The sequence below is a fragment of the Fringilla coelebs genome, assembly GCF_963513975.1.
Source record: "Fringilla coelebs genome assembly, chromosome: 28".
Classification (NCBI taxonomy): domain Eukaryota; kingdom Metazoa; phylum Chordata; class Aves; order Passeriformes; family Fringillidae; genus Fringilla; species Fringilla coelebs.
This window is the reverse complement of record NC_140054.1, coordinates 5998119-6024003: the sequence shown is the minus strand read 5'-3', so window position 1 is coordinate 6024003 and position 25885 is coordinate 5998119. Positions and strand designations below refer to the sequence as shown.

The 25885-nt window shown below is 45.6% G+C and overlaps 1 protein-coding gene across 1 annotated transcript; it reads right to left on the bottom strand.

Annotated features, from left to right (window-relative positions):
• CLIC4 (chloride intracellular channel 4) lies at positions 1-25885 on the bottom strand. Its single transcript, XM_084222797.1, has 6 exons — positions 25734-25885; positions 11701-11810; positions 6973-7098; positions 6071-6177; positions 4747-4928; positions 1-3986 (listed from the first exon to the last, which is right to left on the bottom strand). The coding sequence occupies exons 1-6, from the start codon at positions 25803-25805 to the stop codon at positions 3822-3824; spliced, it is 762 nt and encodes a 253-aa protein (XP_084078923.1). The 5' UTR covers positions 25806-25885; the 3' UTR covers positions 1-3821.

Sequence of the window (25885 nt, the reverse complement as noted above, 5' to 3'; positions counted from 1 at the left end):
TGAAAATATAATTTTATTTAACAATAGCTGCCAGCAGTATACTGGTATATCTGTAAAAGATGTTCCAGAAAGTGAAAGACATAAGCAAACTACAACAAATTGTATCAACTCTTCAAGTATTTCTGCAAACCACGCTCCAATCCTTGCTGTCCTGTCTTGGGAGTCTCCATCCCCTCATCCTGCTCCCACCCTCTCCAGAAACCAAACTCAGGAGCTGGTGGCACAGCTTCTGAGGCAGATGGAGCATTTCTCCCTTGGGTTACAGCCTTCTCCTGAAAAATGTTCACTGCATGGGTTCAGATGGTTCCGAGTGGCAAAGGCAGAGCAGCTTGGCTGCACTTCACCACTTTTTGTTCTGCACCCAGATAGGCATCAGTGGGTTTGGCTCCAGCAGCTCCCATTTACTTCTGTCTGTGCTCCTTTGATACCAAATGCTAATTTGCTGCTTTAGCATAAAAATTTGATTACATCTCTCTCCTTATCACGGAGCTGCACGCAGCTCTGGATCAGTTTGGACATGCCCAGTGTGGAGAAAACAGCGATTTTATGGGAAAATGCAAAGCTGCGAGCTGGGGCTGCCCTGTGGGACATCCAGGGAAGGGATGGACAGGGTGGAATCGTTCCACAAGTCCCACACACCTCCTGTTCCACAGGCAGCCTTTCCACAGCAGGGATCTCCTCAAGAAGGAAAGCTTTGTTAAGGGGAAAAAATTAAAATAATAATGCACCCAGGATAATCTGTTCTCCCACACAAAAACAGGGTGCAGGTGATGGATTTTCCCCTTGTGTTCAGGAAATACACAAGTCACCTGTTTTAATGCGAATTTAAGCATATTTCAGCTTGAGAATAAAGTAAGTTATTCAGCATGCTAATACATGCAACCAACTTGCAAACTGGAATGCCTACTTGAAAGGGTAACTGCTGTTTTTAAATTGGAGAAGGGGCTAGAAGCAGCATTTTAAATTTAAACAGGGGGTAGATTAATTGCTGTTTGATGAAATTAAAAATGCATTTAAAGATCAGATTGTAAACAAGTTGACAGAAGTCAAGAATTTACATAGTTATGAAAGGGCTTTTTTAATTAGTGTGGAGCTGGTGATTGGGGCCAGATGAAAGTGCTCTGCCCACAGCAGACGCTGCCGTTCCCCTGCTCTGCAGGGATCACCTACGGAGCTGGAGCTGCTCCTCTCCAGCAGATTCCTGCTCCCTCCCGAGCCAGGAGGGGCTGGGCAGCTCCTGCCACAACAGAACTGCAGCAGGAAGCCTGAGAGACAGCAGGACAGTCACCCTGCCCAGCTGGGATTGCAGCTCCGAGGGAAAGGCTGCTCTGGGTGAGGTGAGGAGCCGCTGCTCACAGCCAGCTCCAGCTCTGCTCACAAGCTCCCAGACACAGCTAAACCACAGAGGGAGAAGGGCAGTGCTCTGAGGGCTGCCTGAACAGCACAGGGGATGATGGATGATGGCAGAAGGAGCCCGAGCTGGTGCTTGAGGAGGTGGGGTTGCCTGCAGCACCCCGGAGCTGCTGGCTGTGGGTGCCCTGCTCTCTGCACCCCAGGGATCATTCCCTGGGAGAGGGAGCACAGCCTGACTCCACAGCCCCATCAACACAACGTCCAAGGGCCATCCTGATCTGTCTTTGAAAGGAGAGCTAAAGCCTTCCCAAAGATATGCCCACAATCATGTGCTTCCTACAGCTCTGTGAATTCTGTGGTGGCCAAGAGCACCAAACCGAGGAGGGTTGGGTTTGGGGTTTTTCACCCTATGTGTCATTAAAAATGCTGTTATCTAAATAAAAAAGTCATTCCTTTTTTTAGATGTCACGTTGTAGCAGAGACTGAAGCCCTGCAGAGGATTCTCATGGCTGAGGAACTTTATTCAGGAGGGGAACGTGACATTAGAGTACAGTAATTAATCAAGGGCTACAGCCAAGGTTCTCCTAACCAGCTCACCCCCAGGACTCCCCTCTGTGCCTGAACATTCCTGAACCCAATCAGAGCAGGGGTTAAGTGTATCTAAGAGAGTTGCCTTTGAAAGAGATGTGACAGGATTGCTAAGTGCCTTTATTTTGGAATTCTAGCTCTAGGAAGGCAAGGCACCACAAGCCAGGGATACGAATACGGATCTGGTTCTCTACCTCTTCTATGTCCAACTAACTCCATGGGTACATACAGTAGCAAAAGCAGGATGCTTACAAAAGTCAGGCTGGTTTTCAGAAAGCCAGTGCTTTACCAAAAAAAAAAAAAAAAGAAAAAAAAAGAAAAAAAAAAACTAGTGTATAAAAGTGTTTGTGTGAGCATTTCCACGTTATTGCAGAATGTTAAATATTCCAAGAACAACCTAGCAGGAATAGCACTTTCCAGCTTCTAAAATCAGTTAAATATAAAAGTATCTTTACAAAAAAATAGGCATATAAGTCTAGCATTCTTTGGAGTTGTTTATGATGGTCTTTTAAAAATAACCTAGCAGTTTATTTCGTGCATCAAAACCATTAATTTTAAACAAGAAAACTATTCCCTGGTTTAGAAACATTTGAAAATTGCTTTTAAAAAAATTGTAGTGCTATTCCTCAGTGTTGCTGTAAAAAGATTTAAGTATAGTAGTGCAATGATTATGAGTATGCAAAACTGCAGTCCAGGTGCACAGAAACAATTGGGATAAATTCAATGGAAAGGACTGGATTCCACCACCATTTCTTTACAAAATTCCCAGATTTCCATTCAGGAAAAAATACCCCCTACTATCATTTAAGGCAAATGTTCTTTTTAAAGGTCACTTCAGCTTTCTTCAGGGAAGAAAGGGCGTTAAAAAGTTCCCATTTCATGGCTCTCAGTCCATTTTGCATCACTAATCATTGCACTGCTATTCCCCACCCAGAGTTAGGACACTACAGTTTCCATGGATTTGGGCTATGACAGAACAGATTTTTAAGTAAAAATCACCAAAAATACCTATACAAAACAAAAAGGCTCTTAACTACCAAAAAGAAAGCCACTTGCAGTTCTTAAGGTGAACAGAGGGCAGCTTCCAACTCTGCTGCTTTCTGATGGAAAATCCTGACAATTATTTGTTTGCTGCAACTCAAAATTCATACAATGCAGGTGTTTAAATCTCCTCAAGCTGTTGAAGACACAATAAACATCAACTCTGAGCTTTGAGCTTCCTGCCCCAGCTCTCAATCCTGGATTCAAACTTCCCTGATGCTGAGGTCATTCAAATCCAAGGTTCACACCGAGTCCATTCTCAGCCATTACCGTGACTTCAAATCCAAGAGATTTTATAAAAATACAACAAAACAAACCAACAAAACATTGCCAAATATTTTGCAAATGGCTCTTTTGGATACTAAGTTCCCTTCTCTATGTAAATAGGATAGACAAGCAGGTACAGTTCAACGTGTCACAGGTATGACAGGCGTGTACAGATCTTCTGGAAAAGCAATAAATTCCAAAATACATAAATATTCCTTGTACCATACAGTGAGACAGGATCCTAAACCAATTCCTGGACAAATCATGGACCAAATGTTTACAGAGAAAAGCAGCAGGGGCGAGCCAACCCTTCACACCGAAGAGTCCAGAGTCACCCCGGCGCAACAGGAACACGACTGCATCGACCTTGTCAGAGGCTGGGAGAGGAGGTCAGGAAAAACAAGCCTGGAATTAAGTCTGCAAACTTTAGGTAATTACTGTACCTGGTCTATCCACGTGGCTTGGAGTAACTGCGAGTTCATGCAAAAACCAATTGCTATTGATATGAAAAGAGCAGTCTGTTAGAAGCGTTGTTATGGGATATGCAGGACCTCATCCTTTGCAGGTGCTGGTTACTTGGTCAGTCTCTTGGCTACATCACTGTAAGCTATTTCAATCTCCTTGTCCCCAGGACAGGTGTTGGTGAACTCATCCCTGCTGTAAGCATTTGTCAGGTATCTCCAGATCCCTGTCATCTCCTTGGGAATCTCAAAGTTGCGGTATTTTTTGGCCACCACCTGGAAGGACAGAATTACGTTAGGAATTTACATCCTTCGCTTCAAACACTTTGCCAGCCCTGGCCACTCTCTTGTGAAGTTACCCTTCCAGCCTGGACACTTGGGACGACTCCTGCAGTTTCCAGAGGCTGTTCCTGAGGGATGCCCTGGCTGTTCCTCAGGGCTGCTCCTGCCTCGCTCCCTTGGGGCTGTCCTCAGCCAGGGAAACTCTTCTGCAGGCAGCCAGAAACTGAGCCTGTGGCTCCATCTGCAGTACAGAACTGCCACAGAGCACTGCAGCCAGGGGGAGGAACCAAACCACACTGATGTGGGCACATCTGCACTCCTGTGGGCACATCTGCACTCCTGTGGCTGTCCCAGGCTGCCTCTTACAAGATTCCAACTTGGTTATTTATCCAATCCCTTTATTTGTGTCATTTACTTGTTCTGGAGCAGTTTCCTCTCCAGAAGTGAGCAGACACCCCCTTCAGCCATTACCTGCTCACCTGATCTTCACCCTCCTCCTCCTCTTTGTGAGCTCTGCAGCTCCCTGAGACCACGAGGTGAGTGCAGGGAAATGGGGTTTGGCTCTCTGCTGCCCAGCCTGCCCCCAGCTGCCCTGAACTGCCCTGCTCAGAGCCCTGAGTGACTCAAACCTTGCACAAACTCAGGTGCCATCAGTGCAGTTTAGCTTGCAGACTGCAATTAGCTGGCTCAGGAATGCCACAAACCACAGCTATTTTCTCCTGCATTTTTTCCCTTGCAGCCCCCCAGGCCTGACCTTGACAATGTGCAGTTTGGGCAGCAGGTTGCAGTCAGCCAAGGTCATCTCGTTGCCATCCAGGAACTTGCGGGTGGAGACGGTGACGTCCTCCAGGCTGTTCTCATCGATCTCGTCGGGCAGGGGCGAGTTCAGGTACTCATCCAGCTTCTGCAGGGTTTTCAAGAGCCCACGTTCTAAGGCTGCACAGGAAGGCACGATTCAAAACAAATATTAAACTGATACAGCTACCAGATCTGAAATACAAACTCCACATCCCTGCGCTGCCCTGAAGGATTTGTAACCCATGGTCAGTTTTTGTGCCTCTGTGCTCACCAGAACACTGAAACTGGACCAGAATCTCTTTAAATATCCCAAAAACACAGGTTATTTAAAAGCTGGCTGATACAGGAGTTTGCACTAATTTAAAATACTGTAAGACTGCCCACAAAGGTTTATTTTTGGTTTAAAAAGTGGCTTATGTCAGTTTCTTAAGACTGTGCCTAACTGGCTTAAAGTGATTAGAATTAAGCTATGCTGGGGTTTATATACATTTAAACATAATCTGTTTAATGTCACATGCTCAGCAAACAGCCCTAACCCACCCAGAGCAGCCAGGCTGGTGCTAGAGCACAGCAGGATTTGGAATGGCACAGCAGGATTTGGAATGGCACAGCACGTTTATGGAATGCAGCAGCAGAGGGCAGTACACCCCATAAAATCCCTGTTTTTTTCCCAACTGTTTACAAATATTTTGCATCTCTCCCTTTGAAATGCAGCAGAAAGGAACCCTGATTCCCTGGCTTTGGTTTTCCCTCTAAGTACTTTGAGGACAAAATTGATTTGTACTGAACTCCTTAAAGGCCCAGCTGTGAGTTCATTACCACTTATTGATCCCTCGTGTGAAATCTCCTGTTTTCCCTCCACACAGAAAGGTTTTAATCCTTTAATGGCAGTGACACAAACTAAGCTCAGAACTCTGAATGGGAGCCCTCAGTCCTGGAGAGGTGAAATAAGAGCAGCAGATGCACAGAAATTCAACCACTGGGGCATGACACAAACTCTTTATCCTTCATTCAAGAGTTCTGAGTGGCTGCTGCACAGAGAAGATCCAGTGCCAGGGATATTTACAAACCATGTACACCCCACTGAAGTTCTGATTGAACTGAAGTTCTCTTTCAAATGTTGAAATCTTTGACATTGAATTTAAACAAGGTTTTCATTCATGAAACTCTCAAGTGTCCACCAACACGCAGCTAAATCTGTCAGGGAGACACTTCCCACCAAGCTGCTCTGCAAATCACAAGACAGTGAAAGCAGGAGTGCACTGTCCCCAGTGACCCACCTTCATTAGCTTCTGGTCTAGAGTTCTTGATAAAAGCAGAAAATTTGGCAAATATATCCATTCCAGCAGTGTTGGATTCTGGATGCTTTGGTGAGAGTTTCAGGTACCTGAAAAGCAGCAAGGAGCACATCTACAGCATGTTTAGCAGAATGGTGCTCATTATCTATTAATTAGCACAAAATGGCACTTTGCTACTGATTTATCCTTTTCCAGACTGGCTCCTGAAGTGCAGTATCACACACTGGGGTTTTTAAACCCAGCACTTTCCAGAGGGACACCAAAGCTGCTTTTTGAATGAGACATTTGGTGCAAGCAGTGTCTGAGGAGCCCAGGGGCACCCAGAGCTCCCTCAATCCAGTGCTGCCAAGGGAGCACATCACTCATCTGTAAGCAAAATACAGAGTTTTCCATTTCAATTAGCATCAGAGAATTATGGACTCCACATCTCTTAACAAAAGCCTGAAGTTTTGCCATGCTGAAAAGACAAAACAGCTCAGTCTGTTAGAGGCAGTGTCTGGATCTGCCTGCCAGCTGAAGAGTAGAAAGCCAAGAGTCTGGAGAATGTTTTAATGTGTTCAAACTTTCTCACTGTAGTTTAGGACTAAGTTTTGTACAGCAGACTCATCTTCATTTGCATTATTTGGACACAAATGTGCCTGTCACCAAAAGGGAGAGTTTCAAAGTGCAGAAAGGATGACTGGGGTATACAAAGGATAATTTAAAAATAATCTTACAGAGAAAACAGTTTTTGATCTAAAGATGAGGGAGCTGAGGGGAGGAAGGTATGACAAGCAAAACTATTCCATGCCTTCAGTTTATTGATGCTGAGAACATCTTAGGGCAGAAATCCCCTGTGAGGGCTGTGCCTGTCTGAGGTGGCAAACCATCAGTTTAACACTTACTTGGGTGGGGCCAGAACATCTTCCAGGAACTCTTCAATCTTGTTCACATCTGTTCTCACTTCCCCATTGTATGTGATGAAGGGGGGGTGAGTGCCTGGAGCCAGATTCTGAAGGTCTGCTGGTTTCCTGGGGTGAGATTCAAACCCATGAAGAGTAAGCAGAGAACAAAATTTCATTGCTATGACCACAAACACACTGCTGAGGTTTCCACATCCTCAGTTCTAAATAGACACCAGCAGTTTTCTTTCTAAAAAGTGAGTTAACAATTAAGCATTTTGAATACACTTGCTAAAAATTAATTTAAACCAGTTAAAACCAATTTCCTCCTACCTCTGGCTGTGTTTATTCTCAACTCAATGCAATGTTGACTAGAAGAGGGATACCTATACACACACCTCCCACTCTCCCTCTTTCCCCAGCCCTACAGAGCAGTTTATATATAGCATAATCTGTGCTAATCCTCCCCCCTCTGGACAGAAGCAGCTCTGCCCCAGCCCAATGTATAAAGCATTTATTATGAGCCCAGGGAGGCTGGTTCCAGGCAGGCTGACAGATGCTTGAACATCGTGGTTAAAATTATGCTTCAGTTTCCCCCAGTGAAAAAGGATTTACAAACAAGAGCAGCACACCTGGGAGAGGAGTCCCACCTTAGCATCATTCATGAGAGAAACAGCAAAAAGCTGAAACACTCAGCCACTTCTAGCTCTGCTTCTAACTAACATTTCCCTCAGGCAGCCTGGCCACCACCTCCTGCTGGCCCAGCAACAACAAACCCTGGCCCAGCTGGAAGCTCTGCCAAGGTAAAGCTGCCCCTCTGTTCCTGCCTGAGCAAATCCAGACTGGGCCATGACCCTGGGCTGGGACTGAGCCCTGTCCAGCGGGGCCACGCTCCTGAGCCAGCTCCAGGCATGCAGGAACTGGATTTACTGGAAACTGCAACTGAACTTCAGGAAATCCTCCTGACACCCCCAGACAGGGAAACTGAACCGGTGCCATCCACAGCCCCAGTCCTGCAGGGGCTGAGGGAGCAGCTGGACTCTAAGCTGTGCCTACAAGTCTTTCTTGTTTTCCATTTCTCACACAACTGAGAACCCCTGCCAGAATTTCATTCCTGCCCACTGTGCCCCTTTTGTAGAGCCAAGGTGTGCTTACTTGGAAGACTGAAGGAGAAGAGTGATTTTCATACTTTACCCTGCTTCATGCCAGGGGATGGAGACCTTTTGAATGCAAGAACTTAACTCTTCAGTTTTTAAGCTTCTGAGAAGTTATTTCTCACTAAGATTTGCCACCACTCTCTCACTTTTAGGATGTAAAGTCTGTCATTGGGTAAGGCTTTAAGTAGCTTAACACTTCATTTAAATACAGCTTTGTAACTCCCAACAATTACAGGAAGTCATCATGGCTCCCTTCCAGTTCCCCATGTTGGCCAGATAAAATTCCTCAAAAGGAATGTTATTCGAAAAACAAACAGGGGCAAGACCACAGGATCTGCAGGAATACTATCAAAGGCAAGCTTTAGCTCAGAAACAGATTAGAACTGCCCAAAAAAGTTTTCCAAAGAACCAGAGTGCATCTCAGAGCACTTTCTCCATCCAGTCAGACCTCCTGGATCTTTCAAGAGAAAAAAAAAGCAGAGATGAAGATCCCACAGCCCAGCTCAGGGTTTGACTTGCAGCTTGCTGCTCCTGCCAGGAGATCCCAAGCAAGCCCTGCTCTAGCACAGCCCTTGGAGCACAAGCACACAGGAACAGCCTGAAAGGGCTCAGAGTACAAATTCCCTCAACAGTCAAACAAGAAGGCAATTACTGTAACAGTGATGTTTTCCTTCAGAGATAAAGCTGGAGAGCTTAAAAAAACAAAGCAAACCCAAAGAAAAAACCCTTCTGTAACCACTCCAAAGAATTCCAAGATGGTTTGTGCCTACCCCAAAGTTTACCAGGGGTTTTGGAGGCAGGGCCACATTAATTATCTGGCCATCACTACCCTCAGAGTTAAGGGCTAAACACCTCATGGCTTTGCCACAAACCAGAATAGTAATTAGCATGCAAATTATTTATTGTAGAGCAGACAAATTCCAGCCCCCAAATGTAACACATTTGCACTGAGGATCTGAAGAGCAACATGTGGAAAAGCCAGCACTAAAACCCCAGTTCCCCAGCAGTATTTCACCCTGCTGAAGTTGGATTCACCTCTGGGTCGTCTTTAATATTTAATTTGAATATTCCATATCATGATTTAAGTTTTGCCTGTCAAAGGAACTCCAACAATTCCAAATGAAGATGCTTCAAACAGGATTTCAGCCCTCAGCTGAAGGCAAGCTGGCCCTGAGTGCTGCTCCAAGCCCAACAAATGGTTTGTGCAGGGCAGCTCTGCTCTGGCCTCCAGAACAAGGCAGAGCTCTGGGCACTGAAATGCTGCTGCTCAGAAGGGAAGAATGAAGCCTCTGTGTGCCCCAAGAGAGGGAAGAAATGCCTGACTCCTTGCAGAGGGTGGGACTGCCCTCCTCCTTTGCCCATGTGCACATTTTGTGTGTTGAGCAGAGCTGAGCACTGCAGAATGTGCCTTTGTTAGCTCAGGGCAGCTCTGCAGGGGAAGCACACGGCAGGGGCAGGCAAGGCAGGCTCAGATTTTCCTGTGTCCCATGTCCCTCACTTGTGAACTTTTGTACTCAGCCATGACCTTTTCAGGCTCACAAACAGACAGAGCTGGCCTTGCTGTTGTGCAGCACTGATGTTATGAGGCAGAGGCAAAAAAGCCCTTTTTCCTTTTTTCTGGTTTTGGCCAACAAAATAAATTCAGTTTTTTTTAAACAATTCCTGCTCTGCTCTTTGAGTTTGTGTCTAACAGGAACAAAGAGCAAAGGAGATAATTGGCTTGAGTAATGTGCTCACAAAAGCAGTTTCTTGTGGCAATATTAAGGCACCACCTAACATCTATTATCATTCTGGCAGGGATAACAAGGGGAAACAGCCCCATGTGACATCAAACATTTCCTGTTAAGCACTTAGCTGGATGTGATGTTCTGCAAGCTGCACTGCTCTGCCACTGGGTACTGATCAGCCCACAGGGCTAAAGTTGTATTTAAGGACATCTGAATAAAGTCTAAAAGGAACTAAGTTTGTATCAATATCTATTCCAACCTGAATTAGCTTCAGTGGTCCTTTGTTTCCTTTCGCAGAGAACCCCTTCAGAGCACAACACAAAGGTGGTTTATTTGACCTATTCCCCTGCAGATCTTTAATTTTGTACTTATTTTGTGTTTTTCCCCTCCTCAAGAGAAAAAAAAAAAAATCCCCAAAAGAAAGCTTTCCTTGTGCAGTGAAGGTCAACTTTAAACATCTGCAACCAATTTATAGGCTAAAAGTTAGTCTTACATCCCATTCCCCCACCCAATTAACTCTGAGTTGCCAAGGGGACACAAAATAAAGCCAATTCATCAGGAATATTTGGCATTTTAATGACATCTAAACTGGTTCAGCAGTAAAAAGCCTTTCAAACCTAAAATATCTCTGTCCACCTCCTCCTCCTGCCCACCCCAGTGACTGCAGTAGGTGGTTAAACAACCCCATCAGGAAAGGAAAAGGAAATCCCAAACTACCAAGAGCCCACAGGCACCAGCTCTGCTCCTGAGCTGGCAGAAACCACAGGCAGGGCTTGGTGGGAGATGTGACACATTTGGTTTATGGGGCTGGCAGCAGCAGCATTTGCAGGGAAACCCCACACTGGCCAGAAAAGCTCTTTGAGCAGCTCCAAATGCACCCAGAGCTGACAAAAGCTGCTTTCTGCCCCTCACCACACATGGAAGCCTTGAACACTCCTTGCCAGCACCGAAGCAGCAACTTCAGTGATTTTTAAAACCCAAAGAAGTGACCTCCCTCAAAAACATCCCAAGAGGTAAAGTCCAGCAGGGTGATTTCTCCCTTCTAAGCTGGACTCAGTGTTTCTGTTGGCTTCATTCCTGAAATTCAGATTTGGAGGCACTGGCAGCCTCCCCTCTGCAGAGCTGTGACCAGCAGAGTTTTCCATCAGTGCTGGGAAAACATGACTTCACACCCAAAGCAAACACAAGGCCCCTGCTGAATTTAGCACTTTCAGAAAAATGAATGCCCAGCCTGAGGAAATTAAGACTCCTGGATTCACTTCTCCCTGGTTTTAGCCACCAGGGTACTCATTTCATAGAGGAGCAGCTGCAGTTTAGGTGACAGCATCATGACTTACCTGGCTGACACTGAACAAAGGCAGAATATTCTGCATTTTATTCCTACCCATTTCACTTGGATTTACCTCATGGGTAGGTATTCTCATTATTATTGCACAATAACCAAAATTATCTTTAAAATGTTAAGAAAAGGAGGAGGCTGCACATTGTTTGTGACAATTATCCATCACTGGAGACTTGACCAGAGGGTGGTTGACTAAAAATATCCATCTGTCCCCACTTAGGGCATCTTGATGCGAAGTCAGGAAAGGAAAAGTCAATATTCAGTTACAAAAGACTTTGTGTGAGTTTTACAAAAGAGCATCACTGAACAAATTCAAGAGAACTTACCACTGTTTTTGGTTAAGCCACCAATGAATGCACCATTTACATCCAGGTTGCCTCAGCCAATTCTTAGGACAGATTTAATTTCACAAAACCAGCCTGTGAGCCACCAAAGCTCTGGCCAAAGCTTTGTTCCACCGAGGGTGCTGAACTCTTGCTGGCCCAAGAAACCAAGCATTTCTTACCTCTTCAGGTCCACTGTTGTGACACTGAACACGACTCCCTTCAGCCACAGGATCATGAAGAGCCTCTGGGAGAAGGGGCAGTTTCCTATGCTCTCCCCATCACTGCCAGCCTGCAGGACAGAACAGAGCATTCATCAACGTGGGCTGGGCTGTGCCCCCTGCTCATCTCACAGCCCCTGCAACAGCTGCAGTCACACACACACACTCAGCACAACTGAAATTGCCACATTTGTCAAGTTTTTACTTGTCATGTCCTCCAGCTGCTCAGAAAATGAACAGAGCAATATTTCAGTTATCTGTGACCCTGCCAGGGCTGCAGTGCCCTTGGCAGCTGAACATCCCCCTCTGAGCAGCCACACCTTCTGATGGCAGCTTGCCAATGGCAGTGCTGCTCCTTGCTCTTTATTATTCTTTTTGCTTTCTTCTCCAAGGCATGGCTAATTAATTGGAGTCATCTCCCCAGTCCAGTGCCTCTATCTCTCCCTGTGCAGTGCTCCAGGGAGCCAAGTGCAGCCAGGAACTGAGAATTGATTGTACTGCAGGTGTTGTGAGGAAAGACAGAACTGTGAGTAGATAGAGACTTCACTGACAATTAAATAATATCCCAAAGCCACTTTTTATAGGCAATTTATCAATCAGTCTTTGTCCCAGCACCACAAAGGCCCATTGGAAAGCAGCAGTGAGCTCCCAGTGATAGCACCCATCTCATCATCGCTCTGACAATGAAGGATGCATTGCTGAGTTGGAAAATTTGAGGTTTTTCTGGGCTAGAATGAGGCACTGGAAACCTTTGTTATAAAATTCAATCCTCTGAGAACTGGTTCAGTACTTAAAGCAGCCAAATATGTCAGATTATCCTGACATATACTTTATATCAGATGAGTTTCAATGGATTTTGCTTATTATTGTTATTATTAGAGTCCTTCCAAGAGTGATTTTCATCCATGCAATTCTCAAAGCCTGGCCAATTCTTTCATCACTGCAGTGAGGAGAATTCAGAAAGACTTTGAAAGTTAAGAAGAGTAACAGCAGGATTTTCAAAGGCCAGGAAAAGAGAAAGTTTTTCAGTGAAACTATCTTAAATTCAGAAAGCTGTTTTGGGTTTTGTGAAGTCCTGGGGCCTTTGCAGATAAAGCTGAGTCTCTTTAACAGCTGCTGAGGATTTTTAAATTAATTACTGTTCCTACAGCTAATGGACTCATTCCTGCAAGTGTCCCTCCTGCCAGAGCTCCCAAAGACCTGGCTGCAGATACAGTCAGTTTTCTTCAAACCTTTATTAGTGTCATTAATGAAGACTTGACAGAGAAAGGAAGTTGTTATTCTGCCACAAATTACAAATTACCGGCTTTATCTTTGGATAGTAGAGTCAAACCTGCAGCAGATAATTATTAAGGGATTGTCTTAAACTCTGCCATGTGTTTGCTCAGGAGGCTGAATTCTAGAAGCATCTAGAAAAAGGATAATATGTTAATATTTAACCCATCACTGTCCCTGCACACAGCAGGCTGGATTTCAGTAATCCCCCCCACCCATGTTTACACTGGAACTGACATTTCCCACAGCTAAATTATAGATTTACATTCATCTGCTTTTCCTGCTGCCACATGTCAGTTCTGATCTACCTTTGGAAAAAAGGGACTGAAAAACACAACACTGCATCCCATCTAAGGAGAATAGGTATTTTGTGCTGCCCAGGGTAATTCATACTTTGAAGCAGAAATAATTCTTTGACTCAGAACTGATCTGAGCCCTCAAACTTCAAGCAAAGCCTGAGTTACACTGCAGTAACAGCACAGGCTGAAATCCCCATCCCATTAAAATTTACCTGGCCCACTGGAATCCAAACAAACTGACTTTAAAATGATAGAACTGCACAAAAAGCTGTTCAAAATTTCAGGCTGACCTGTGGCTTTCATTAAGTTCCATGCTCCTAAGCCAAAATCCAAGTGCCCAAAAAAGGTCAAACGCATTTACTTCTCCTGAAACTTTCCTTCTCTCCCAACACAAGTGTAACAGCCAAAGTGAACACCAAGCAGCAGCATCTGCTTTGGTTTGGGACAGGCTTTTTGGGTTATTTGAGTCAGAGGAGGGGATTAGAGCCCAGTGACAGTGCTCTGAACAGACCCTGATGCGCTCTCAAAGCCCAGCAGCCCAAAGGGAGCCCAGACTGTTCTGTCTGCAAACGTTTGTCCCACTTCTGCTCCAAAAAGTCCCAAGTTATTCTGAGCACACACTGGAGAAGGAATGCACTCAGAATGCCAAGAAACTTTGGCTCCAGTGCTCTGGAGCCAAGGAATTCTGCTCTGTAACTGTTTGCCCGAGAGGCCCATTTGGTGTCTGTGTTTGATGCTCCAGCCCCTCCTCAGGAGCAGCCTGCTCTGGATTCCCCCCAACCCATGGATTCTCCTCAGAGCTCCCCACTGTGCTGGGTGCTCCTGCAGGACTCACTCCTGGCTCTGATCTTCTCTGCCAGACAGAGCTGTGCTGGCAGGAAACTCTAAACTTCACATATCAGAGGAATACTCTGAAATCTGACGTGATTTGACATGCAGGGGTTAATCACAGAATAATTGCTGCTTGTCATTGCCTTGTCTTTGAATTCAGGCCATAAAATTCCAGGATATGTTCAGTGTATAATCCTCATCACCATCAGAGTAAAGCAAATATTAAATGTTGACTTCTTTGCACTAACCTCAGCATAGGTTGTTATTGAACAAGGCTATACACATTCCATACCAAGAAGCTTTGGGGTTTTATTTCAAATTCTCTTTAAAACCAGTCTAAAAATCTTTATTGCCAGTAATATTGGTAATATTACTAATGACAAACTGCCTGCAATTAAGGCTAATTTCCACTTTTACCATTGCACACTGAAGGATATGTATTCAAAAACCTCACCTTATATCCAATTACACTGAATTTCAGGTTTTCAATTGTAGGGATTAGGACCAGAGAGAGGAAAAGTGCCACACCTCTCACACAGCAAGGAATTTCTCACTTGTGTGTTACCCTCTACAAACTGAATTGAGCTCAGAAAACTTCTGAGAAGGTGGCAAAAAGGACCTTGTTAATTGTAAGACGTGGCACAGGGAGAGCAGAGCCCACACCCTCCAGAACGCTGCTCTACAGGGCTCTATGAAAACAAATAAAGCTATTTTTAAAGAAACATTAAATAAGAAAGGAAGTTCAAACAAGAATGGGAGAGTTCCAGGGCAGTACCACAGATCAGCTGCTCATTGAGAAGCCAGCCTGGTTTATCACAGCCCCACTGAAATTCCTGGCACCTCCCAGAGCCCAGCAGCTCGGCCCATGCAGGGGTGCAGCCCTTGGGAAAGGGAAAAACCCCAAAATCTACTTATCCCAGGGTCTGCAGGAGTGAGCTTAGCTTGGAAACCACCTCCTCCCTTTCTCTTCCCCTGAGTAGTGATTTCATTCAAATGAGGCTGTCCAAAAAGACAAAACCCCAGAGAGTACAAGCAATCAAACATCTGTTTGAGTGGCTGAACATGCTAAGGGGAGGAGAAAAACCCATTTAAATTGTGAAATGTTTGTCTTTACAGCTGCATAAAAATTAACCTGACTCCTGACACCAGAACATGAGTGGATTTACCTTAGCAAGGGAGTGCTGAAGTTTATTGCAAGACCAACAAAAAGCCAGACAAGCAAAGAAACATTAAAGGGCACAAAACGCTTCTTAAACAGCACAGATCTGAGAATTCTAGAAATCCTTGGTCCCAAAGATTTCTGCAAAACTGTTTCAAATATTCATCAGTTAAAAGGAGCCCACTACAAGTTTCCCAAACTAGATCAAATAACTGCAGAACAATAATAAAGTCAAAGTGCATCTGATGAGCAATGTAATCCAGCTCGGTCTCTGCCTGCAAAAATAGAACAAAAGGAAAGGGCAGAACACCAGAAGACCATTTCTTAATTTACCCAAAACTGTCAAGGGAATTTCTCCCAGATGTGACATCTTTACCAGAAGTGGTAAAAAGTTTGGATGAAGAGGGATAAAGACATTTTAGAAGCATCTCACAGAATACTTTCCACCAAAGACAACTGGAGCCATGTGACTGCAGCAGCAAGGAAATCCCCACTCCCCCAAGTGGGAAAGCTGCACTCTGCAAAGTCTAGAAGAATAATGTTCCAGCCAATAAACAGATGGGGGGAAATGAAAATGAAAGAGAGGGTATGTTCAAATCCTAAACTCAGTAATCTTGAAATATGTCTTGAGTTCTAACAATGAAAACCAAACCTGCTGAGAAAACAGCATGAGCAACCCAGCATGATGCAAAGCCATTGCCTCAAACCAGCAGATAATGATCAATTTTGCATGCTTAATGAGCAGTAAGCTCATTCCAAAACTGAGTAATTAATAATAATCCTTTAAGGATTACTGTTTTGAGAGGAAATGGTTTAAGGTGAACGAACAAAGCCATTCAAGTGAAAAACCTGCAGCAGTTCCAAGGTCTGAGATAAAGGAGCAGAGGATACAGAAAGGTTTGATGTTGCACACAGGAAAAGGATCTGGCTGTATCAGCCCAAACCCCTGGACCTCTACCTTGCCAAGCTGAACAGGCAGAATTGTGCTGCTGACTGAGGGTGTTTCAGACAAGAGGTAGAGAAATGCAGCCATGGAAGGAGCGACAGCAATCGATGGAACAAACGCTCCCCACAGTGCCATTAGTGCAACTGCTCCCTGTGCTGGGCAGGGATGGATGAGCCCCAGGGATGCTCTGGGCTCACACCCTCTCTGCAGAGCAGAGCAGACCTAAAGGCTCCCAGTGGCTCCAATATTGATGAATATTGATGTTCTCCTCTTATGCAAAGAGCAAAACAAGTGACAAGGCAGCGAGGGGCAGGGCTGGAATAGCTTATCTGCAGTAGGGTTGCACTCCTTGCCACCCTCCCAGAGCTGCAGTTTGAGAAGGGAGTTGGTTTGTTTTCAGGGGAGGAACAGGTCAGGGAGCAAGGCAGAGTCCAGCCCTGACTAAATCCGGTTGAGCCAGATTTAATCTGAGGGCTGAGTGACAGGGACACTTCCTCCTGTCACCTCTGGCTCTCCAGGACAGGGCACAGCTGGGGCCACGACCTCCAGGGCAAAGCTTTTCCTTGTGCCACCAGGCAGAGCACACATGAACAGAACGTTTCAACACAGGGCTGGCCCAAAAACGGGGCTGACAGCCCAAAGAACTTCCCTGCCACGATGAACAAAACCAGGAAAGGTGGGAATCGGGGAGAAAAACCAACAGCACATCCTGCAGAGGGTTCAGGACATCAGAAGCGCCTTTTGAAAGTGAATTCTTAATTTGGTAACACTGTATGAAGGTAAACTCTCAAGTCACAACCACCACACCCTGCCCAAATTTAGCTCTACTGAACAACTTAGGCCATCACTGCTACTTTAAATAGCCATTCCTTTGAGAAAAAAATAGGAATATGGAAAACAAAAAGCATCTGGTCAGTGCTGACAACTGGAATTCCCTAAGATAATTAGCCTAAGATAATTAGTGCACATTTGCTATATGTTGACTGACATTAACACACCCAGGGCAAAACCAACCTGAGTTACCACTGCCTCTCCTGACCCCTATCACCATTTGTAACCAACCCAAGTTCCACTTCAGGTGAAATTCCTTTAAACTCAAAAAATACTTCAAAATAATTAACTCAAGTACCTCTGTTTACTTGAGATCTGGCTCTTTCAGCAGGGAAAGGAATGTTTGCCAGCCCATCCAAGCTCCCCCTTCAGTCATTACCTTTCTGATAAGTCCCCTCTGTGTCACACACACCATTTTAGGATGATGCTATTTTTAGCCCTGTGATGCTGCTCCCAAGAAAATCATTAGCAGAATGTCCTGCACACTTTGCTGCATCTCCTGCTCATCACTGCCCAATTCTCTCTGAAAAGCTTCTGGAAGATGCTGTGGGATCCTCGTGGTGTAGGGAAGTACATTCACAATTCAGCAGCATTTAATTAAGTGCTTCTAGTCCTTTGGAGAACAGGAACTATTCCCTGCTCGTCCTTTGGAAGAATCAGACAGAGAGTCTCAAACCTGCTTTAAATACAAATCACCATTTTCTTCAGGGAAGAAATGAGCTTAATGACAGGAACACAAAACTCTACCTTTATTGTGGACAGACTCAGGACACTTCCTGGCCTGGCACAGGAAAATCCAATTATTCACTAATGGCACAGACCTGGCATCTCTGCTGTGGCAATACCTTGAACGGAGAGCTGGTGTTGAACAAACCCCACAGGATCAGCGGGGCCACACTGACTGTAATGTGCTGGGCAACATCTTGACACAATCTTGCAATTTTCTGGTAGGAAACTGCTAGCAGACAATTAACTCTGCAGCACGGAGGGTTTCTTTGACACCGCCTGAAAGCTGCCTTTGGGTCTCCAGCACATAAACCTAGAGCAGGAATTGTTCATGACAGTGATTCTCTCTCTCTGGACTTATTAAATTTGCTGAAGTACAGTGTGTGCCTTGGCTACAGCCCAAGAGACCCATTTCCAAACCTCCCCCATCAAATCATGAAGCATCAAAGTGAGAGGAAAGAATTGCAAATGCTGTCATTGGGGCTCAGAAGAACCCAGTCAAATCTGTATCTGTGGCATTTCAGAGTTCTTCAAATAAACCTCTGGCTGTGCCTCACTTCCGTGGGACAGGAAAAGCTGAGCTGTGTTTGTGGTATTTATAACCTCATTCAGAGTGAGATGGGCCAGGGGCTGGGGCAGATGAGCAGAGAGAACAACCAAGAGCTGCTTCAGCCTCACCCTGGGCTGCTCCTCCTCCTCCAGGTCATCCCAGCCCAGCTGACTTGGACTGAACCCAGCAAAACCCAGAGGAGTTTCATGTTAAAATCCCAGCCCAAAAGGCACCAGCTGGGGCTTTAAAGCCTGGCACAGCACAGGATGTGCAGCTAAAGCAGTGCCCCAGCCTGGGCTGGCAGCAGCAGTGCCCACAAAGGAGGGGCAGTGAGACAGAGACTGCCCAAATTCTCAGCAGCCTCTCAAAACCCAGCGCAGTCCTGAACCTGCTCCCCTGTCAGCAGCACATTCAGAAGCTCTGGGGAGGAAAAACATTATCTGAGACCAAAAGTGGGGCTGGAGTTTCTGTTTCAGAGTGAAGGGATTGGGGGGGAGGCCTGCTCTCTGTCCAACACATGCAATGCACAACCAAGAGGCCCCTCCCTGACTGAATCCCCCTCCCCTGGGAGATGGGACCCGAGTTTCTCCTCCAGGACCTGTGTCCTGATCTCCCTGAGCTCCAGAACACCGTGTCTCACCTCAGGCAGCACCCTGAAAGGCCCAGAAATCTCCTTGGGCTCGCTGTGATTTTATTTTTAGATAAAACCACATTAAAAAGCTGTTTCCTTTATTTCAGAAAAGCAGCTCTCCAAAGGACAGAGCCAAAATAGTAAAGCTCCAAGAGAGCCAAAAACCTCTGAGCTGGCCCAGTAGCACTGCCTGATCCCATTAGCTCTTCTCGGGAAAATATACAGATATGACTTCACTCCTGGATTACACTCCTATATTTAGTTTATACCTAATATGGAGATTCAGTGGGGAGAACTCAGTCATTTCCTTTCCTTGCCCTTTGTCTGGCCAACAATACAAGGAATAAGTCTGAACTCTCAGAGAATTCCCACACAAAGATGTTTGTCATTAACAGCAGTTTAGCTTATGTTTTTCACTTCAGCAGAAGCAAACACCCTAAAAATCCAGATTGTGCCACGAATGTATTTGACCAGAATTAAAAACCCCAAACTACTCAAAGCAAGTTTAAAAAAATTAACTGTTATATATATTTTTAAAGGAAACTCTTCTAAATAAAGGATTTAAAGCTCCTGAAGTCAAACCTCTATTGAAACTCCTGAGAAGACAACATAACAATTTTGGGTTTGGGTGTTCCTAAAATATGCACAAACTCTTAATACCACATGGGAGCACCTAGCATCTATTTCAAAACTAAAACTGTATTATTCCATACTGAAGAATATGCAGGAAAAAACCCAAACCTGATTAGGACAATAAGCTGTTTGTTACAGCTTATTTACCCAGAACTTTGAAGATAAAAATCAAATTAGATGGATAACAAATACAGATGTAAACTATTGTTCCATGAACCATCTGTTTACAACCAACCACCACCTTAATTAAATTTTGTTGTCTTAGACAAACCAAGTGCCTCCCCTGGCAGACAAAAACCACCTTGTTTTCCCCCACACTGTCCAGTTCAGGCTTTACAGAACTGCACTGCCCAGTTCACTGGGAAAAGAGAACATCTACCAAAACAAGGCAACAAATCCAATTACTGCAAGCACAGTTATCCAGTCTTAAAAGTCGTTCTTGTGCATTTTTAAGTGGTATGTCCAGCCTGGCCAGGAGCTGGGATTGGTGCAGGCACTGTTACAAAAGCTTGCAGGCCTTGTGTTTGTCACATCACAAGAAATGTTTCATTTAAACACAATCTGAACACACACTGGTGAGAAAATAACAGTCCAGGGCTGGTTGGTTTTTTTTTTTTGGTCCCTTTTAGCTAATGAACACTTTAAAAAATCAAACTTTAGAGTCCAACAGTCGCTTCCCAGAGTACATAGCTTACTGTTTAGCTTGGAGTTCAAGGAATTCCCCAATTAGATCCCTCCAAATACAGATTCCTGGAAGGGACAACTCAGCCTTCAAAAATCCATGTCCAGAGAACCAACGACTTCTCTGCTCTCCCCATTCCAGGACAGACAGGCTTGCTCCCCGAATAAAGAACTCTTTCCATGCCCAAGATGAGGTCAGGATGGCCATGGAAGGAGCAGACAGTGCCATGAGTCACTCCAGGCTGGGAGGGGGATGATCACCAACTTCTCAGCTAATCCTGTCCCAGGGCTGCCCACTGCCAGATTAGCAGGGCCTCCCACCCACTCCCTAAGTTGATGTAAGGATTTCTCATACCTCATTACTTCTCAACAATCAAGCATCTTTATGCCCCCACAAAACTCTCTTTAAAGAGGATCTCACTCTCTTTACTCATTTTCACAGGAATGCTGGTGTTCACAGGGCCCTTCCCTGCTGGGTGAACTCATCACTGCACACTCAGCCACAGTCTGACACCCAGAACATCAGGACAAGCCCTGGATCCTCAGTGTTCCTTTATCCCTGACTTCCAGCAGCCTCCAGGCCCCAAAGTTTGCCCCACAACATGTGCTCTGACACACAGGCTTTTCCTTCCACTTCAAGCCCTCGATGCACACCCTGAGAAACCCCAGCTGGGAAATCTGAGGACAGACTTGTCTTTTGTAGCAGGATCTGTGCTGCAGGAATGTGTCCATGGCATGTGGCCCACGGAGGGAGTGACTCACAGGCACCACCATAGAGCCCAACCCTCAGCCTGTGAAGGGCCACCAGCTGAAATCTGGGAATTCACACAGATTTTAGAGCCCTCTGAGGGGAAAAGAGGAAAAGTGCCTGAGTGTTAAGACACATTTCAGCTGCAAAGTCAAACAGAAGTTCTCCTGACAATCAGAGCTGTCTGATGTTAATCATTGGGAAGGGGAGAAGGGATGCCAGGGAATGGAACCATTACTCAGAAGCAATTCCTGACTGAAGGAAAGCTAACTCATCTGGAAATGAGTTAACCCTCTGGAAATTATTGCCAGGAGGTTTTAAGCTTACTTACCAATGATTTGCAAAAAAAATTAACATTTACACTTGAGACCATCTCTGTACTAAGAGCACCAGTTCCTGTATCACCAACCAGACCCAAATGAAAAAGTTGAGGATGTTTCTGGCTGTGAGGACTTCCCCAGGCAGAATTTAAAGGAATTAGGGTTTGCTGGCCAGAGAAGGAAAAGGCCTGGTTTATCCCCACTGAGCACAGGATATAACTAAATGGTTACACCTCAGTTTACAAAGGGCTCCTTTACAGCACTCCCAAGAAACAACCCTCACGTGACATTTTGCTGTCTGCACCAAACACATATCAAAGACAGGCTGAGGAGGTTCTCAGCTGCTGAGGTTACATCAAACCCTCCAAGGATGATCTGCTGCATAAGGAGGAGACTTATCTAATAAGATTATCAAGCAATAACCCTGCCAAGACTATCTCTGAGAAGCAGCACTGCATGTCTCCAGTCCTGTTATTTCCTTGTACTGATGTGCCTCTAAATCATACAGCTACTTTGTGGGTGAAAAAAAAAAATAAAAACTGATGACAAAGAAGCTCAGGGATAGTTTGTAATAAACCAATGTACAGAGCCACAGGGCTGCAGAGTGCCACAGCAGAGCTTACATAAGGGAATGAGCACAGGGTGAGACAAAGGCAGACCTGAATCCACATAAATCCATCCTCTGGAGATGCTCACATCCCCTTCCTGCCTCGGCCCCAGCATTGCACTGAACAAAACAGACCCCGAGCCCGGAAGACAAACAGTTCACCTGCCAAACCTCTGTTTGGTTCAGATACACAAAAACAGAGACAAGCTTCTGCTCCAGTCACTGTAGTGCTTCAGAGTGGGGTATTTATTAAATGTGAAATCACTGCTTTTTCTTTCGTACTGACAGACAACTCAAGGGTAAACAGACAGGAGACTCTATCTGATTTTCAACACAGGTGCCCCATTTCGCAACGACATCTCACTTGAGAGCTGCCAGAAATCCAAGGTCTGATTAATTACAAGTACACACACGTTACCCAGTGCAGAGCAGAGACCTTCCTCACTGGTTCCCTACATCTGCTCCAACCCATGCCATGCCAGCAGAGATACACAACTCTGAATTTCTCATTAGTGGAGCCTGGTGTTTGTTTCCTTTAACACTGAACTTGTTGATCCTCTGTGTCTTCACCTCGGTATGAGCAGAGGATGCAATCACTGAGTGCCCTCCAGAACGCCCAGGGCTGAGTTTTCAGCAGCTCCATCCTCACACACTCCCTTACAGGAACTGTTCTGTGATTTCCACAGGTGACTGGGCCTATTTGACCAAGTCACCTCACCACGTTTTTTATTTACAATAAAATTCCACACACCACCACCTAAAGCAGAGCTATTATTCCAAGTGACCTGTCTGAGCTGCACTCCAATCCCAGAGCTCAAGTTTCTCCGAGCACATTCACCACAATGCAGCCTTCACTGCTCTGAAATGCCACTAGGGCACATAAAAATATTCCAGTTAGACAATGGAAGCCTCCCTCGTTAATAAAACATGGGACAGACAAGGAAACAAAATGAAATCAGATACATCACTAGTTTTGTCCTAATCAGCTCTCAAGAGAAAAGACTCAGAAAATATTTACACTTGGTTTAAAAGAGACCACAGGCAGCCCACTGGCTCTGGGATGAAATAAATTCTGGGAGTTTTCACTGTGACACCAAGAAACAGAATCACCACTGTAACAGATTTTCTCAACTAAGTACCCTAATGCTTCAGGGAGTTCTCACAGACGATGAAAATACAAGTTACAGCAGATTGATACCTTGTCTGGTGGGAAAAATCGTATCAATGTGCTGGGGACAACACTGTGACAGAATCATTCCCAACTGAACCAAGCCTTGTGTGTGCTCCTCCCCGGGCCGTGCCCATCCTATTTCGTTACTGATCACAATTTAATAAGGCTCAAACCCCACAGGTTGGGCACAGAGCCAGACCCCTTCTCCTGCTTCACAGGTTTGTTTCTCAAGCTTTAATCCCTACCTTTGTTTCATCTCAGGTCTGGCTGCTACAATCCTTTGTGCTCAGGTCATGCAGTCACCGCCCCTGGGCCGGGCGTTGGGCTGAGTTTGGTCCAGAACTTTTTGCACTACCTCTGCCTGAAGAGCTTCCCTGGCTAACAGGGCTCAGGTAGATCCCAGACACTTGAAAAGTGATTATCTGTGTGGAGAAACTCTCAGTAACTTCACTTTTTTTTTTCCTAGATTGCACCTACAACCACGTGGAAAAACTGCAAGTAAGTAAGCATCCCAATCACATAGGAAAATATAATTCCTGAAATCCAAATTGAATGCTCCTTTAGACAGACACTGTTGGTTCTCTCCAATAAACATATTCTAGCATTTTCTGAAGTGAGCATCTAAATGAGTCAGAAAACAAGATTTTATTTGCCTTACAAAAAACTGTCCTGATAATCCTCAACAGCTTCAATAAAGGGGGACAGGCAGCAACACACAGGTGAAACAACTGTTTTGGTCTCTCTGCTGGGCTGGGGGTTGTCCTTTACTTGCAGGATTTTACAGGAAATAACCTTCACCTGAAGATTGTGAAGGCAGGCAATAATAACCTCATATTTTAACTTGAACTTTATCCTTAGGGCAGACAGTGCTCAGCAGTCATCCATAAAAATGGGAAAAGGTCTCCTTGAGGGAAAAAATCCTCACTGATAACCCCAAATTTAGCCTTCTTAAACCAATGACAATAAAGAAATTTCAACTGAAAAGGACAGAAAATTTCCCTGTTTTCCTAAATCTCACACATTTATTGGTCCAATTCTGATTTAATCAGAATGAACACATCTCTCTCAAAACTATTTTTACAGCTTCTTCCATGCCACTCCTCATGCATGAAATATTCTCTTTAAACACACCCACAAAGCTGATTTCCCTCTGCCCCCAAATCATTCTGCCATCAATCACTGCTCAAATTTCTTTAAAAATACGAAAAATCAGCTGACGAACTTTAGGACAGATGAAGATAAATTGGCATTTTTTATTAAATATTCACTGGTATAAATAATTCAAAGTAATCTGTAACTTAATTGCTTCAGTTGTAAGTTCTAACCTCTATACTAAGAGCCTAAATATTCTGACCAAAATCAGGTCTGGAATCCTCCACTGCAGTGCTCTCCCTGGGGTCCCATTAGTACCTCTTGATACTGCTATTAGGAAGTATGAAAAGAGGAAAAATTCAACACTTTTAGAGGGTATCATTTAAGAAATAAAATCGATATTTAATAACTTATTCCCAAAGTTCTAGCTGGAAATTTTCATGTTTGTCATAATGCTTTTATACAAAGCAATTCCCAAGTTCCCAGATAAAGAGAGCTCTGGTTTTCTCACTGCAATTGGAAGAAACTTCATCTGAAGAATTTAAATACTTTCCTGCAGAGGCTTTCATTAAAGCACGCTTAAGCACAGAAAGAGAAGATTGCAGGGAGTAATTCGTGTTACTTTTGATATGAAGCAAAAGTAAGATGCTGCATCACCAGAGCCCCGGAGGATGCAAAATATTGCATCATACAGCAATAAATGAATGCAAAACATGTGGAGATACCATATGGTATCTTCGCCAGATAAGGGCAGTACAACACATGCCCATTCTTCTAGTTTGGATAAAAACCTGGTGTTACTTTACATATTCACTTCCCGTCATAAAAAGTAGACTTTTGGGGCGGGGAGCGAGGAGTAACTCGTGTTTTTGCTGCTTTTTTACCGCCTTCCTGCGCTTGGCCGGGCACACAATGCCGAGCGAGGGCGATCCATTGTGGCGCTCGGTTCTTCCCTTGTGCCAGCGCTGCCCGCGGTGCTGCCCCGCACCCGCGGCACCCTTTGCTCCGGGCGGAGAATCTTCCAGCAAAACGCATCCGGGCCGCACTTTTCCCCCCCAAAAAAGTGACTTTTCTTGCGGTCCGCCGGCGCTATCGCCCGCTCCATCTGAGCGCTCTGACTCACCGCGGCTCCCGCACTCCCTCCCGGCGCCGGGCACACGCCCTCGGCTCCGCTTTTGTGCCCGCACCGCGCCGGGAGCCGCCCCGAGCGGAGCCCCCCGCGCCCGCGGGGTGTTCGGGGCATTGATCCGAGGGGCTCCCCTGGCCGTGCGGGGCGGGGAGCGGGGTCCGCGGGGTGCGCACGGCGGGGCCCGAGGGAGCCGTGAGGGGACTCGGAGCCCCCCGGGCGGGAAAGCGGACGGAGGAAGCGGGAGGGAGGGGGGGGGAGGCAGCGCCCAACGGTCGCAGCGCGCGCGCGCTCGGCGCTCAGACGGGACGAGACTCCCCCGCCCCACCTCCCTTCCCCTCTCCTCCTCTGCCTCCCCGCGGCCGTACCTTGACGAAGAGCTCGATGACGGGCTCCTTGTCGCCTTCCTTCAGCCCGTTAACCGGCACGGACAGCGCCATTGCTCTCACTGCTGCAGCCCCTGCCCCGCCTCGCCCGCCGCTGCCACAACCGGGACGGCGACGCCGCTCCGCTCCCCTCA

What these genes read in the sequence shown, in the direction of transcription:
- CLIC4 (XM_084222797.1), bottom strand. Translation starts at nt 25,805, where the DNA reads ATGGCGCTGTCCGTGCCGGTTAACGGGCTGAAGGAAGGCGACAAGGAG. An exon ending in TAGACCAGAAGCTAATGAAG is followed by an intron (nt 4,929 to 6,070) that starts GTGGGTCACTGG and finishes CTTCCTGTGCAG; the next exon opens with CCTTAGAACGTGGGCTCTTG. An exon ending in CCAAACTGCACATTGTCAAG is followed by an intron (nt 3,987 to 4,746) that starts GTCAGGCCTGGG and finishes CTGTCCTTCCAG; the next exon opens with GTGGTGGCCAAAAAATACCG.